This window comes from Perissodus microlepis, chromosome 5 (genome assembly GCF_051167445.1).
Source record: "Perissodus microlepis isolate ML-2025 ecotype Zambia chromosome 5, ASM5116744v1, whole genome shotgun sequence".
Taxonomy (NCBI): domain Eukaryota; kingdom Metazoa; phylum Chordata; class Actinopteri; order Cichliformes; family Cichlidae; genus Perissodus; species Perissodus microlepis.
The window spans coordinates 19,695,868-19,708,164 of NC_140465.1; the positions used below are offsets into that span (position 1 = coordinate 19,695,868).

General features: G+C 39.4%; 1 protein-coding gene across 1 annotated transcript in view; it reads left to right on the top strand.

The window, feature by feature from the left end:
* The window catches only part of LOC146387189 (voltage-dependent calcium channel subunit alpha-2/delta-2-like), a 41,658-nt gene that overhangs the window by 11,666 nt on the left and 17,695 nt on the right, over positions 1–12,297 (top strand). The window contains exons 3-9 of the mRNA XM_084928611.1: positions 3,765–3,881; positions 5,965–6,024; positions 10,172–10,216; positions 10,613–10,748; positions 10,839–10,970; positions 11,076–11,133; positions 11,228–11,278. Coding sequence (XP_084784737.1) covers positions 3,765–3,881; positions 5,965–6,024; positions 10,172–10,216; positions 10,613–10,748; positions 10,839–10,970; positions 11,076–11,133; positions 11,228–11,278 — 599 coding nt within the window. The remainder of the gene's footprint in view (positions 1–3,764; positions 3,882–5,964; positions 6,025–10,171; positions 10,217–10,612; positions 10,749–10,838; positions 10,971–11,075; positions 11,134–11,227; positions 11,279–12,297) is intronic.

Below are 12,297 nucleotides of genomic sequence, written 5' to 3' on the forward strand. Positions count from 1 at the left end.
TTTAAAGTCTCTTTGTGCTGTTGGTCTTGTTTTCATACCTAAATACTAAGAGAAAAATCATATGTGTGTCCTCATGAAGCTGATAGATCGACCCGATCAATCACCTGACTTGCATTTCATCTCAATAGCCCTATTAGAAATATATTTAACGAGGAAAATGCTACCAGGTTCAATACTTATGTTCCTACATGGTTGTTGTCTATGTTTTACCCACATAATGCGTGTCCTCAGTGGTGCTCCGTGATGGATTCTACACAAGACCTAGTTCTTCACAGACAGCACAGTTCACAGAAACACCCTGTTCATCGCTGCATGTTCCCATCTGTGCAGCATGGGCCAGTAAAGCATCTGGTCAGTATTCAACATTTGGGACATTTTAAAGTTAGGGAAGAAAGCTAATTTTAGGGGAAAAGTCCTCTTGCAGTCTGTATGTATGCTTGCCAAACAGATTCATCCAGATCACTGTCTTTCTTTTTGGCTTATCTTAATTCTTTCTCCGACATCTTTGCATGTGGGATAGATAAACCTGTTCAACTGCCTGTTAATGCAAATATCTAGCCAATACCAGCCAATAACATGGCAGCAACTCGATGCATTTGGTTCATGTAGACTAAAGGTGACCTGTTAAAGTAGTAGTTCTCTGGTTGAGAAATGTCTTATTGATCAGAAGTCAGAGGTTAAACACTCTGTGCTAAGAAGAAGAGTCAAAAATAACTAAAAAAAAACAAACAAATGTTAAAGCAGATGGTCTACAGCAGCAGACGACCACACCATCTAAACTTCACTGTACTCAAATGGCTTCAATCTGTGACAAAGTGGATGAGCAGTTGCAATGCTCTCCATTTGTCCGGCATCTCCTGGTGTAGGTGTCCTGAAGCGGGGGGAGAGCATTCTTGCAGCAGCGTTCTGCTGTACGGATCACCCTCTGAAGAGCTTTTTGGTCCTTAACACAGCTGTTCCCAAACCATGATGTGATGTTCTGTGTGAGGATGCTCTCCACAGCGCCTGTATAGAAAATCCTGAGGATCTTTGGAGAGACCCTGAACTTCCTCAGTTGTCGTAGGTGGTACAGGCGCTGCCTAGCCTTTTTGGTCTGGACATGAATGTGGGCAGACCATGTCAGGTCTGAGGAGATGTGGACACTGAGATATTTGAAGGACTGCACCCTCTCCACTGGAGCTCCATTGATGATAATGGGCTTGTAGTCTCTGTGCTGACTCCTTCTGAAGTCCACCACCAGCTCCTTGGTCTTGCCAACATTCAGTTGGAGATTGTTGTCCTGGCAACATGATGCCAGATTCTTCACTTCATCCATGTAGGCCGCCTCATCGTTGTTGGAGATGGCGTCCAACACCACTGTGTCGTCAGCAAACTTCACAATGGTGTTGGAGCTGTGGGTGGCCACACAGTCTGAAGTGTAGAGGGAGTAGAGCAGTGGCGAGAGGGCACATCCCTGTGGCGCTCTCGTGTTGATGGCGATGCTGTTGGAAATGCACTTACCCATCCTCACCACCTGAGTTCTGCCAGTGAGGAAGACAAACACCCATGCCCACAGACGGCTCTTGACTGATTTTCACAGTTCAGCATCAATCATCAAAATGCATTTTGAGAAGAAATTTATTTTGAGCGAAGAAAAGCTGCGTGCAAAAAAATGTATTTCAGTGTTTGCTATTATCCACACACACACACACACAATAGCAGCCCCTCTCGCTCAGTTTTTGCATTTGCGCTCACTCGCAATGTGCTGCTTGCGCTCTCAACATTTCTGCCTATGCGCGTTCAACTCTTTCTGTACACCGTTATATTTGTGCCACAAAACCAACCAAACAGACTTGGATGCAAAAAAATCTGACTGGCTCGTTTGCCTCGTTTGAGTTTTGGACGAAATGGATTCTGGGATATTGCATTTCGTCATTTCGAGCTGATTGGAGACCAAAACAGCCAATCAGATTTTTTTTTGCATCCAAGTCTGTGATTGGCTGATTTTGTGGCATAACTATAACGGTGTACAGAAAGAGCTGAACACGCACGGGCAGAAATGTTGAGAGCGCAAGCAGCACATTGCGAGCGAGTGCAAATGCAAAAACTGAGCGAGAGGGGCTCAGTTTTTGAGTGTATATGGATAATAGCAAACACTGAAATACATTTTTTGCACGCAGCAATGAATTTTGTTCACTCAAATTTAGCTTTTCTTTGCTGTAAATAAATTTCTTCTCAAATGCAACACTTGCACCTGCAAAGTTGTTTTACGTGCGCTCAGAATAGTGGCACAAAAATAACGCCATAGGTTTGGCCCCAACAGCACACATTGACACAGAAGTCACCAACCTTTGTCTCTCAAAACTAGGCGCCTGCTAATGCCTGTCTATCTGCTGTCTCCCTATCTCGTGTCCTTGCTGCACATTTCTTCGCACACTGTGTTCTCCTTTCTGTCGCCTCTGCTTCTCACATACACATCTGACTTATTCTCCCAATTCTGTGTGTGTGCTCTATGTGTGAGTGTTTAGCAGCTTGACCTATGGCCTACTTAAATGAATAACGAATATAATGCTTTACTATCGTTAATACAACTAAATCCCTAATACTACAATAATCTATTCTTACAATATAGTCAGTCTCTGCCAGGCTCAGATGAGAGATGAGAGAGGAGAGGCGAGCTGAGTTACCAAATCGATGTATTTTTTGTTTTGTTAATTAAGTTTGGGGGGGGGGGACGTTTTGTTAAGTTTCATGTAGGATGGGGTTCACTGTAAATAAATTGCTCAACTCTGGAAACCCGAAATGTCTGCTGAGTCTGCTTCCCTACCACCTTCCTTGAGGTTCGAGTCTGACTACTTTACACAATCCTATAGAGCACCTTAGAGATGTGGTGGACCAGGAAATTCTCATCATGGATATGTACCTGACAGATCTACAGCAACTCTTTGATGCTGTCATGTCAATATGAACCAGAATGTTTTCAGTACCTTGATGAATCAGCGCCATTAAAAATTAAGGCAGAAGGCAAAAGGGCCTAAACCAGCACTAGCAGTATGGCCACGATTTAAGCTCTAACAATTTCAAAGCAGAAATGATTCTAAGACAAATATTGTGGAAGGTATTGCTCCTAAATAAAATCATTACTCAATACAGCTCCACCCACTATCTGTCCAGTGTGATTCCCAGATGTCTCCCACTGACCTGTAAAGTTTCCTTGTGTACTTTCTGTGGCTGTACCAAAGCTGTACGGCAGGTGCTCTGAATTTAACTTTCTCTGTGCGGTCCTAATTCAAATTCAGACCCTGCAGAGAAAAGCATTAAGAGCGTCATTTGGGTGTATCAAGCTTAAGACCCCCATGTGTATAACACGCATCTAATTTGTAGAAAGTCTGCCGTGTGATACAAATATGCCTTTTTAATTTAAGCATAAATTAACTCTAATGTAGATTACTTTCTATATGTTTTTTATGACATGGTGATGATTGCACATAAAATTACGTTCATAAATACTTATGCATGAAAGGAGACATCTTAGAATTGGACTGTACACGCAGACACAGCAAGTGCGCCTTCAATGAACAGATGAGCTTCCGCATATTGTCGAGCTTTGAATCTTACAGCTCTGTCTCAGACACTCTGTCAGTGTCCTTTTTTATTCTGCAGGTTCATGAAAAAAACGATTTATTCATAGATAACTTATCCCTGGAAAAGTCAGCAGGAGTGAGGTTTGCACTCGATGCACATGTTGCACATGTTTTTAACAGCTGTCCATTCAAACTTTACAGATATACAATGAAGAAAGGCGTCGGTTTAGTCTGGTGAAGAATCAGCCTCGGAAGATTGTTGAAAAAGTGGCCTCGGATATTGAGAAACTTCTGGCTAAAAAGCGCAAAGCACTTGATGTAAGTATGTTTCCTCAAGTTTTGTATTTTTGTCTTGTGATTTTTAAATATTAATTTCTTAATGCCATAATCATACGATGTTGCTTTAAAAAACGTGTAAAAGAAACGCCTTACTTATCACAACATAAAATAATCTGGTCCTTCTCATTTTTCTAATATTAGATAAATACAATCTCAGATGCACAGCAACTCGTGATATATTACGCTGTGTCCTTATTTAATTACCAAAAATCAAACTGCAGAATTAGTGTGTGAAAGTCTAACAAGACATTTACTAAATCTAAGGGAGTTAAGAGGTGTTGATAATCAAATATACCCAGTTAACCGATCATCATCAACTATGTGCACCTCTCTGAAAGAAAAAGATCTATCAGTTTGCTGGTCTGGAGCATTCAGTTGTGTGTTAGCACAGTGCCAAGGAGGAAAAGATTTCAGCAATGATCTCAGAGAAACAATTATTGCTGCTGCTGTCAATCTGGGAAGGATTATAAAACCATTTCCAATATAGCGAGAAATGTTATTCACAAGGGTAAAAGCCTCAAAACAGCTGCCAATCTTTGCTGGAGTGGTGAATTTGCTGGGGTGGCTGTAGCTCAGGAGGTAGAGCAGGTCACCTACTGATCGGAAGGTGGTTCGATCCTTGGCTCCTCCAATCTGCATGCCAAGTACCCTTGGGCAAGATACTAGCCCCGAGTTGCTCTCCAATGCATCCATCGGAGCTCTGAGGTCTTTACACTGGCTGCCTGTCCGTCAGAGGATAGACTTTAAAGTTCTGATGCTGGTCTATAAAGCTCTCAATGGTTTAGGACCAAAATACATCAGTGACCTCCTGACCCAGTATGAACCTTCCAGATCCCTCAGGTCATCTGGATCCGGTTTTTTATCAGTTCCCAGAGTCAGAACCAGACACGGAGAAGCTGCATTCAGCTTTTAGGCTCCATATATCTGGAACAAACTCCCAGAAAGCCTCAGATCAGCTGAAACACATTATTTAAATCCAGGTTGAAGACTCACCTATTCTCAGCTGCATTTGAATAAAACACCAAATCCACACTTTTAAGCTTAAATTTCAAAACTTACATTTTAACTACTGATTTTATCTACTGTTCTGATTTTATCTACTGTTTTTTTAATCAATTTTAAATCATGCTTTTTATTTGTTTTTGTTTTTTAATGTCTCTGTAAAGCACTTTGAATCACCTTGTTGTTGAATTGTGCTATATAAATAAACTTGCCTTGCCTATGAATGAATGTGTGTGAATGTACTTAGAAAGCACTAAGTGCTTGTGAGAATGGGTGTGATTGGGTGAATGTGGCATGTTGTATAGAGTACTCCGGGAGACTAGAAAAGCGCCATATAAGAATCAGTCCATTTGCCTGAGCAAAGCTTAGAGAAACTGCGACAGTTAGCATTAGTACATTTGAGAAAAGTACATTTTGTTTGGAAGGGCTGCCAGGACAAAGCCTCCTCTCTCTAAAATGAACAGCATGGCTTAGGGTTGGAAAGCTGCATCTAAACAAACCACAAGGTCTTTGCAACATCATTTGTATAAACCAGAATAAAGTGGAGATTTTTGCACATAAGTTAGAGCACCATGCTTAGCAAAAACAAAATACAGAATATCAGCAGATTATAGTTACTTAATTTTATAACCTTTTAAAGAACAGATGATTTTTTAATCAAATTTTAATTAAATTAAATTTATAAATTAAATTCTTTATACCTAAAACCTTAGAAATGATAGAGGGTGAAGTTTATTTTCACATGGCTACATGCAATCCATTTCTCTGTCCTTTTGTACAATGCTGTTTGTGCAAAACCTAAAAAAAAGTTTTGTAAAGATATGACCTACAGATACAAATGTTACTTGCTTATAGCGCACATGCAAGCAAAGACAGAAAAGTTTGATTGAGAACCCATTTCATGTCCTGCAAAATGCAGGACCACAGTATCATTTACAAACACCAGTTAACACAAGTCTGATTAAGTCTGTCTAATTGTGACCTTCCCCCAAAATCATCTGATTAGAGAAATTGAACATGTCATCATACTTGCTTGTCTAATGTGGCTGTGTCTCTGTAGAGGTTAGCCAGCGAAGCAGAGCGGCTCCAGCGGGAGCATCTGTGGCAGGATGAAATCAAGGTAAGTCTCAATAACATTATATTCTCAGTTCAAATTAGAAATATAATGTTACTCAGTTTATAGCTTTGATAGTTGTGCATGTAGCCAATTCAGCTCCATTTCTTTTACTTTCCATTTCCAAATGTGTTTTTTTAATTACTTGTAAGGCCTTGGTGAGTTTTTGTTTTCAACGTATTCGTCTTTACTTTTCTTCATAAGGTTTTTTGTGTCTGTAGTGGATTTGAGTCAATCTATAGTAATTTCAAGGGGAAATTATTTTTTCAAAAAAATTATATGTTTGAAATACTTGAAAATGTGTCGATTAAAAAATTAAGGAAACAATACAGTGTATTACAATAATATATATTATTGTAATACACAATAATATATATTGTTTCCCTAAAAAAAGCACATGTCATTATACTTGTCATCACACATTTCCTCACATATTAGAAACGGTACAATTTTATCTTGAATTCACTGAATAAAATAATTCAGGGGTATGTTTCTCAGCCCTGTGTCTCTAAACGGGATGACCTGAGAAAGAAACATTTACACCAGGCAGCTGAGTGGATCCCTCTGCGCTGCGCTCGTCTGGCTGAAACAGATGACTGAGTGCACTCAGCCGTGTGCTTCTTTTGAGTCCTACACACATTGGCATTCCACTTTTCCACTCGGTCTGCTTCATTTCCCCGACAAAATGAGACGGGATTAACCTCATCCTCTCACATGGGTTCTCACATCCTTCTCAGAGGCACTGAATTCCCCTGTGATTTCAAAGGACTACATGTTTTTGCTCATCCGCTACAATCTGAGTAGACACTGTTGCCTTAGGCTCCCAGTTAGATTTCCACGTCTTAACTGGCCGTTGTTTTTGTTTCTTCTCTGTTTTTGAATGTAGGCAAAGTGATTTGATCATCAGAAGATGGTACACTGTTAACATAAAGGGAAGGACATGGCCACGTAGGCTGGAGTTTTTAAATGATGATCAATACTACGAGGCCGAAAGTGTGCCAAGTAAATAGCCCCCACACCATTACACCATCACCATTAGCCTGGATATGCTGTGCATTCAAAGATGCTCTTTCCATCTCTGTAAGCAGAGTCCGGTTGTGGCAGATGGCTGCTACTAAATGAGCATAGTTCTGTCAGAGATTTGTTCTTGTTAAAAGGGAGTTTTTCCTTCCCACTGTTGCCAAGTGCTTGCTTAAAGGGAGTCGTTTGATCATTGGGTTTTATCTTCATAATTGTGGGAGCTTTACCTTAGTGTAAAAAGCACCTTGATGGGACTGTTTTTGTGATTTGGTGCTATATAAAGTCTGAAAGTAAAAAGGCCTGATCAGCAAAGATTACCAATTTTACTCTTTGGGTTTTTTAAAAATAAATATTTGTATAGAGATGGTGTTGTTTCCACTTGTAACCAGTATGTATGCTAAGCTGAGCAACCCAGCCTGCTTAGCGTGGAGCTCTATATTTAGCAGAGGGATATAAGAGTGATACCCATCTTCTCATCTGTCTCTTAGCAAAGATAGGAACAAGCATATTGTTATACATAAAGGTGGCATGATGAGAAAGAGACAGACTGAAGAGACGATCTGAGTAAATCCTAAACGTCTCCTTTTTTATCATATATGAATGAAACTATCTTTTATCGCTGCTGACAGATTAATGTTAGAAGAAGCAGAGCTCATAGGAGAAGTTAACATGGTGGATGAGCAGCATCATTTCTTTGGACTGACTGAAAAAGAACACTGACTGATAGCTCGGTGTTTTCAGAGGTGCTAAAACTTTATATTACTAACAACAGGATGACTAACGGCAGACTGATGGAGTTGTCATGTTAAGCTCGATTTAGGCTAAGGCGCTCTTTGGAGATCAAATCTGGTAATCAGAACAGGCCAAAAATAGGAACACATCCACCTCAGCGTAGATGTCACGCGTACTCTGAAGTAAAGACAGTAACAGATGGCGATGCTCCACACAAGCCTAACAGCCTGTCTACTGATTCATAATGTGAGAGTGCTGAACAGAAAACAGTACCGAACAATAGGAAACATTTGGTGGTTACAGCATCACAAATGCAGCTTTTCCTTTTTTTTTTAAATGTAGTTTTAAACTAAAGACTTCTGTACTTTTTTTGGCTGCTGTTTAGATGAAAGTGTTACTTTGGAAAGCTCTTGTGCTTTTTGTTAACATTTTATGGATGGAGGAATAATTTCTTTGGGCTGTAACTCCTCTCTGGGAAAAAATGTTTTGGATCCGTGCATCCAGCTTAGGGTCTCGGAACAGCTGGTGCCTGTCCCCCCCAGCTGTGACTGGGCAAGAGGTGGGGTACACCCTGGAGAGGGGCCTGACCGAGAGAGACAGAGAACAACAAAGTCTCAAATCCCTGGATTCAAACTGCTTCTATTTGAGGTGCTCATTGGAAAAGATACACATGGGCTAAGTCACGAAAGAACTTCATGATTTATCAAACAGGATTCTCTAGGTTTTGGGCACAGCCATGTTCCTGGGAGTCTGGTTGTTGATTGGTGTGTACCAGTTTGTTGTGTAGGATGAGAGTCCTCCTAAAACTGATCAATGGTGGTTCAGAGGAGATCTGGGTCATTACGTCATCACTCCCAATACCCCAATTCCTGTCATTATATGTTTATCTGTCTCTGCCTCTGTACTGTATGTTTTCCCCCAAGACTAATTCATGTTTTATTAGTTTTGGAACATTTCTTTTAAATAAGGTTTGTGTGTCCAGGTGTTGGATAGTGTTTCTATATCTATGTTCCTGAAAACGCTATTTCCTTAGATTTAGCCTCACAATCCTTTTCCTGGGTGCAGACTGTCCTCACTCATTAGATTTGACCAAAAGGGACATTTTCTTTAAGCCACTGTGGGTGAAAGCTGCTGGCGTGTACCATAATGTTTCTGTCTGTAAATTTTCTAAATACAGATATATGCAAAGTCCCTTTATTCTCTTTCAAGGTTATAAGATATAATAATTTTATTTTCTCCCTGCTGTACACTAAAATAATTTAAAATTGGGATTGATTTTATTTTAAAAAACACGATCCAGATTAAGACAAACAATCTTTTTCTGAATAATGTGTTTGAAAAAAACAAATATTTATTTTATAATTTAACAGTTTTCTTCCCTTTGACCCAGTTATACACCTGCTTAAGGAGGACTGAAAAAGCCTCCATAGCACATCCTTTGGTCTGTTTAAATACTGTGTAATGTTGTTAGTTAACGTCCATTCAGTCAACGACAATAGAAAATCATTAGGTGGCATTTCATGGTCTATAGTCATGTGATTCAGTGATTCAACATGTCTGCTAACATTGTCTCTGCATCTACATTTAACTAAGAGCAACAACTATAACAAGGCTTGCCTGCTGAAATGCATTGGGGTTTTTTTTGTTTTTTTTTGAGGTAAAGCTGACCATCCTATAAGAATAAAGGCATTTTACGGTATTTGAAATGAGACTGGCTTGGAATTTTTTGATGATTTATCCACAAAAGCATGCTGAAATCCTACCATGAATAAAAATAAGCATTTCAGCAAGTTCCTGAAACTTCAGACAATATAGAAAACATTTCTGACCATCCAGCTAGTTATCAGCACACGTACGGCATCCATGCTCGTACGGGGGCTGTATGCAGGTATGAGTGACTTGCATGTCTGAGAATGTGAACGATAAATACAGATTTAGTAGGAGTATGCACAACTCTAAATCATGAACATGTATAGGTAGCTTGTCCGCTCTTTATAAAATATAAAGAACAGAGAAGGTCACTCTTACAGATAGCTGAAAGAAACTCATCTCAGAGTGAATGTTCACAAGTGTACTCATCAGTGAGTGGCCTTGTTTATTTCAGCAGCATCGGACCACATTTAATTCTGTATATAATTTTAAAAAATATTACTTAAATTATTAAAAAGACATTGATTTGTTTTTTTTTGTTTGTTTGTTTTGAAACAGGGTTGTAGTATTAAAAAAATGCAGTTTTGGACTTTCGATGGGCATCATTTTAAATGAACATACATTTCAAGTAGTGGCTACGCTTATGAAGAACTGTGCAGAGACAGACTTGACACATGCATGCATATGATTACTTGTCCTCAAACTGTTTCACAGTTGCAGCCTCTTCATATCTCCATCTGTTCTCTACTAGGAGCTGGACATGGCTTATTATGATTCCAAGGCAGAGCTGGATTATGTGAGTAAGGGACAAATAAACTGAACTTTTATTTTTAAAAAAAACTAAGTACAGTAGTGCCTTGGTTTATGAGAATGATTCGTTGCTGCTCGCAAACCAAAACCCTCGTATGTCAAAGAGAATTTTCCCCATGAGAAATGATTGATGGACCGCTCCGAGCTCCCAAAATATTCACATAAAAATCATTTTTAAAGGTATTTTCTATATAAGTCACTGACTATGAGTTTTTTGCTCATTACTCGTAGGTCAAGTTACTCGCAATCCGAGGTTCCACTGTATTTGGCTTATACTTACTTATTTGGCTACTTACATAGCCTGAATTGACTCAACTACAGTATTAATATTAGGGAGAGAAATGTGTTTGTGCTTCATGTGCTTGTCCTCCTGTTCATGTAGTATTCCATGGATGGAGAAGGAGAGGTGGAAAATCCCTCTCACATCAAGCTGGAGTTTGTTTATGACCCAAACTTCAAGAATAATGTCAACTATTCCTACACAGCTGTTCAGATTCCCACGGATATTTATAAAGGAGGTAAGTAGAGTCCCCAGTCTGTAAAGACATGTTTGCAATTAGCTTAAGGTTAAGGTGTGTATTTAAAATATTTCACTGTTTGTTGATTAGCTCCCGTCATTCTAAACGAACTGAACTGGACGCAAGCGTTGGAGAAAGTCTTCATGGAGAATAGTCGAGAGGATCCGTCACTGCTGTGGCAAGCATTTGGGAGCGCGACAGGAGTCACTCGCTATTATCCAGGTAGGTTTTAGTTTTTAGGTTCCAGTTGTCAGGTAGGAGGTGAATAAGCCAAAGTCAAAGTAAATACTATGACGTGAATATTTTCTTCTATTTTTTTTTTTGCAGCAACACCCTGGAAAGCTCCTGATAAAATTGACCTGTATGATGTCAGGAGGAGGCCCTGGTATGCGTTCCAGCTTTAAACATGTTTACATGTGGGCTGCATGCAATGGATTGAAGCAGATGAAGTTTTGTGTACTCTTCTTTGTTCCCCACAGGTACATCCAGGGTGCCTCATCCCCCAAAGACATGGTCATCCTTGTTGACGTGTGAGTAATTCTGCTAAACTCCTTTTGACCCATTCAGAGAATGAACATTCACTTTTCTTATGGTTATCTTAGTTTAGCATCACAGCTGGACACAAGCAAAGGCTAGACTGGCTGGCAATGTACAGAGAGTCCAGGAAATCGCTTTTTTCTGCCCATGTGTTTTTTTTTAATCTTGATTCTCGGATTTTTCTTGTAACATCCAGTCGTTTTACTGAATTTCATTACTTTTCTTATGCCCCTCATTAGTTTTTCTCGGTGTGCCTCTCACTGTTAACCATGCAAATTTCACCTCTGCCCTTCTTTCATTTCATGTTTAATTTTGAAGGTTAGAGCTTTATGATCCCCTTTAGTTGTTGTTTTATTAACCACATTTTCACTTTCTGATGATGCAATATTATTGCAATTTTTCACATTTTGTGATATTCATATGATTTAGCATCTGTTTCAAACACGTTATGTCCTCAAAGTTAAACTTTGTCATTATCTGTTCAATCCAATTTTTATTAATTTTTTTGCTGCAAAATGAGACGTTCAAGCTGTCACTAAAACCTGCTAAATGTTGACAGTCAGTCTGATATCAGTCGTGATTGAATGCGGTCAAGTTGGCAAATACTTGCAATCTGTTTCTGATAATACAGCAACTGTGATAAATCATAGAAAATCACATATCTGTTAAAGTCTACAGAGCCTGAAAATTATTAGATTTGCACTCATCTTCCTGTTTTATAGGAATGTAACTAGAATACAACCAGCCAGCAGCTAGCTGAGTCGAGTCCCCTTGAGTTATGCTTATTCATAAAGTCTCATTCATACTGATGGCAACATGTTGGCACTCTGAGTAAACAGCAGTTATTTGCAAACCTTTGAAAAAGGGATGGCGGTCAGTCCAAGTCAGACTGCAACTGTTTCCAGAAAGATTACCTCCTACAGGCGTGATGAGCCCTCTAGTTCGTAGACCCAGAGTATTTTAATTTATGCAACAAAATATCAATATTTGGTGTCCCTGTATGGATATAATG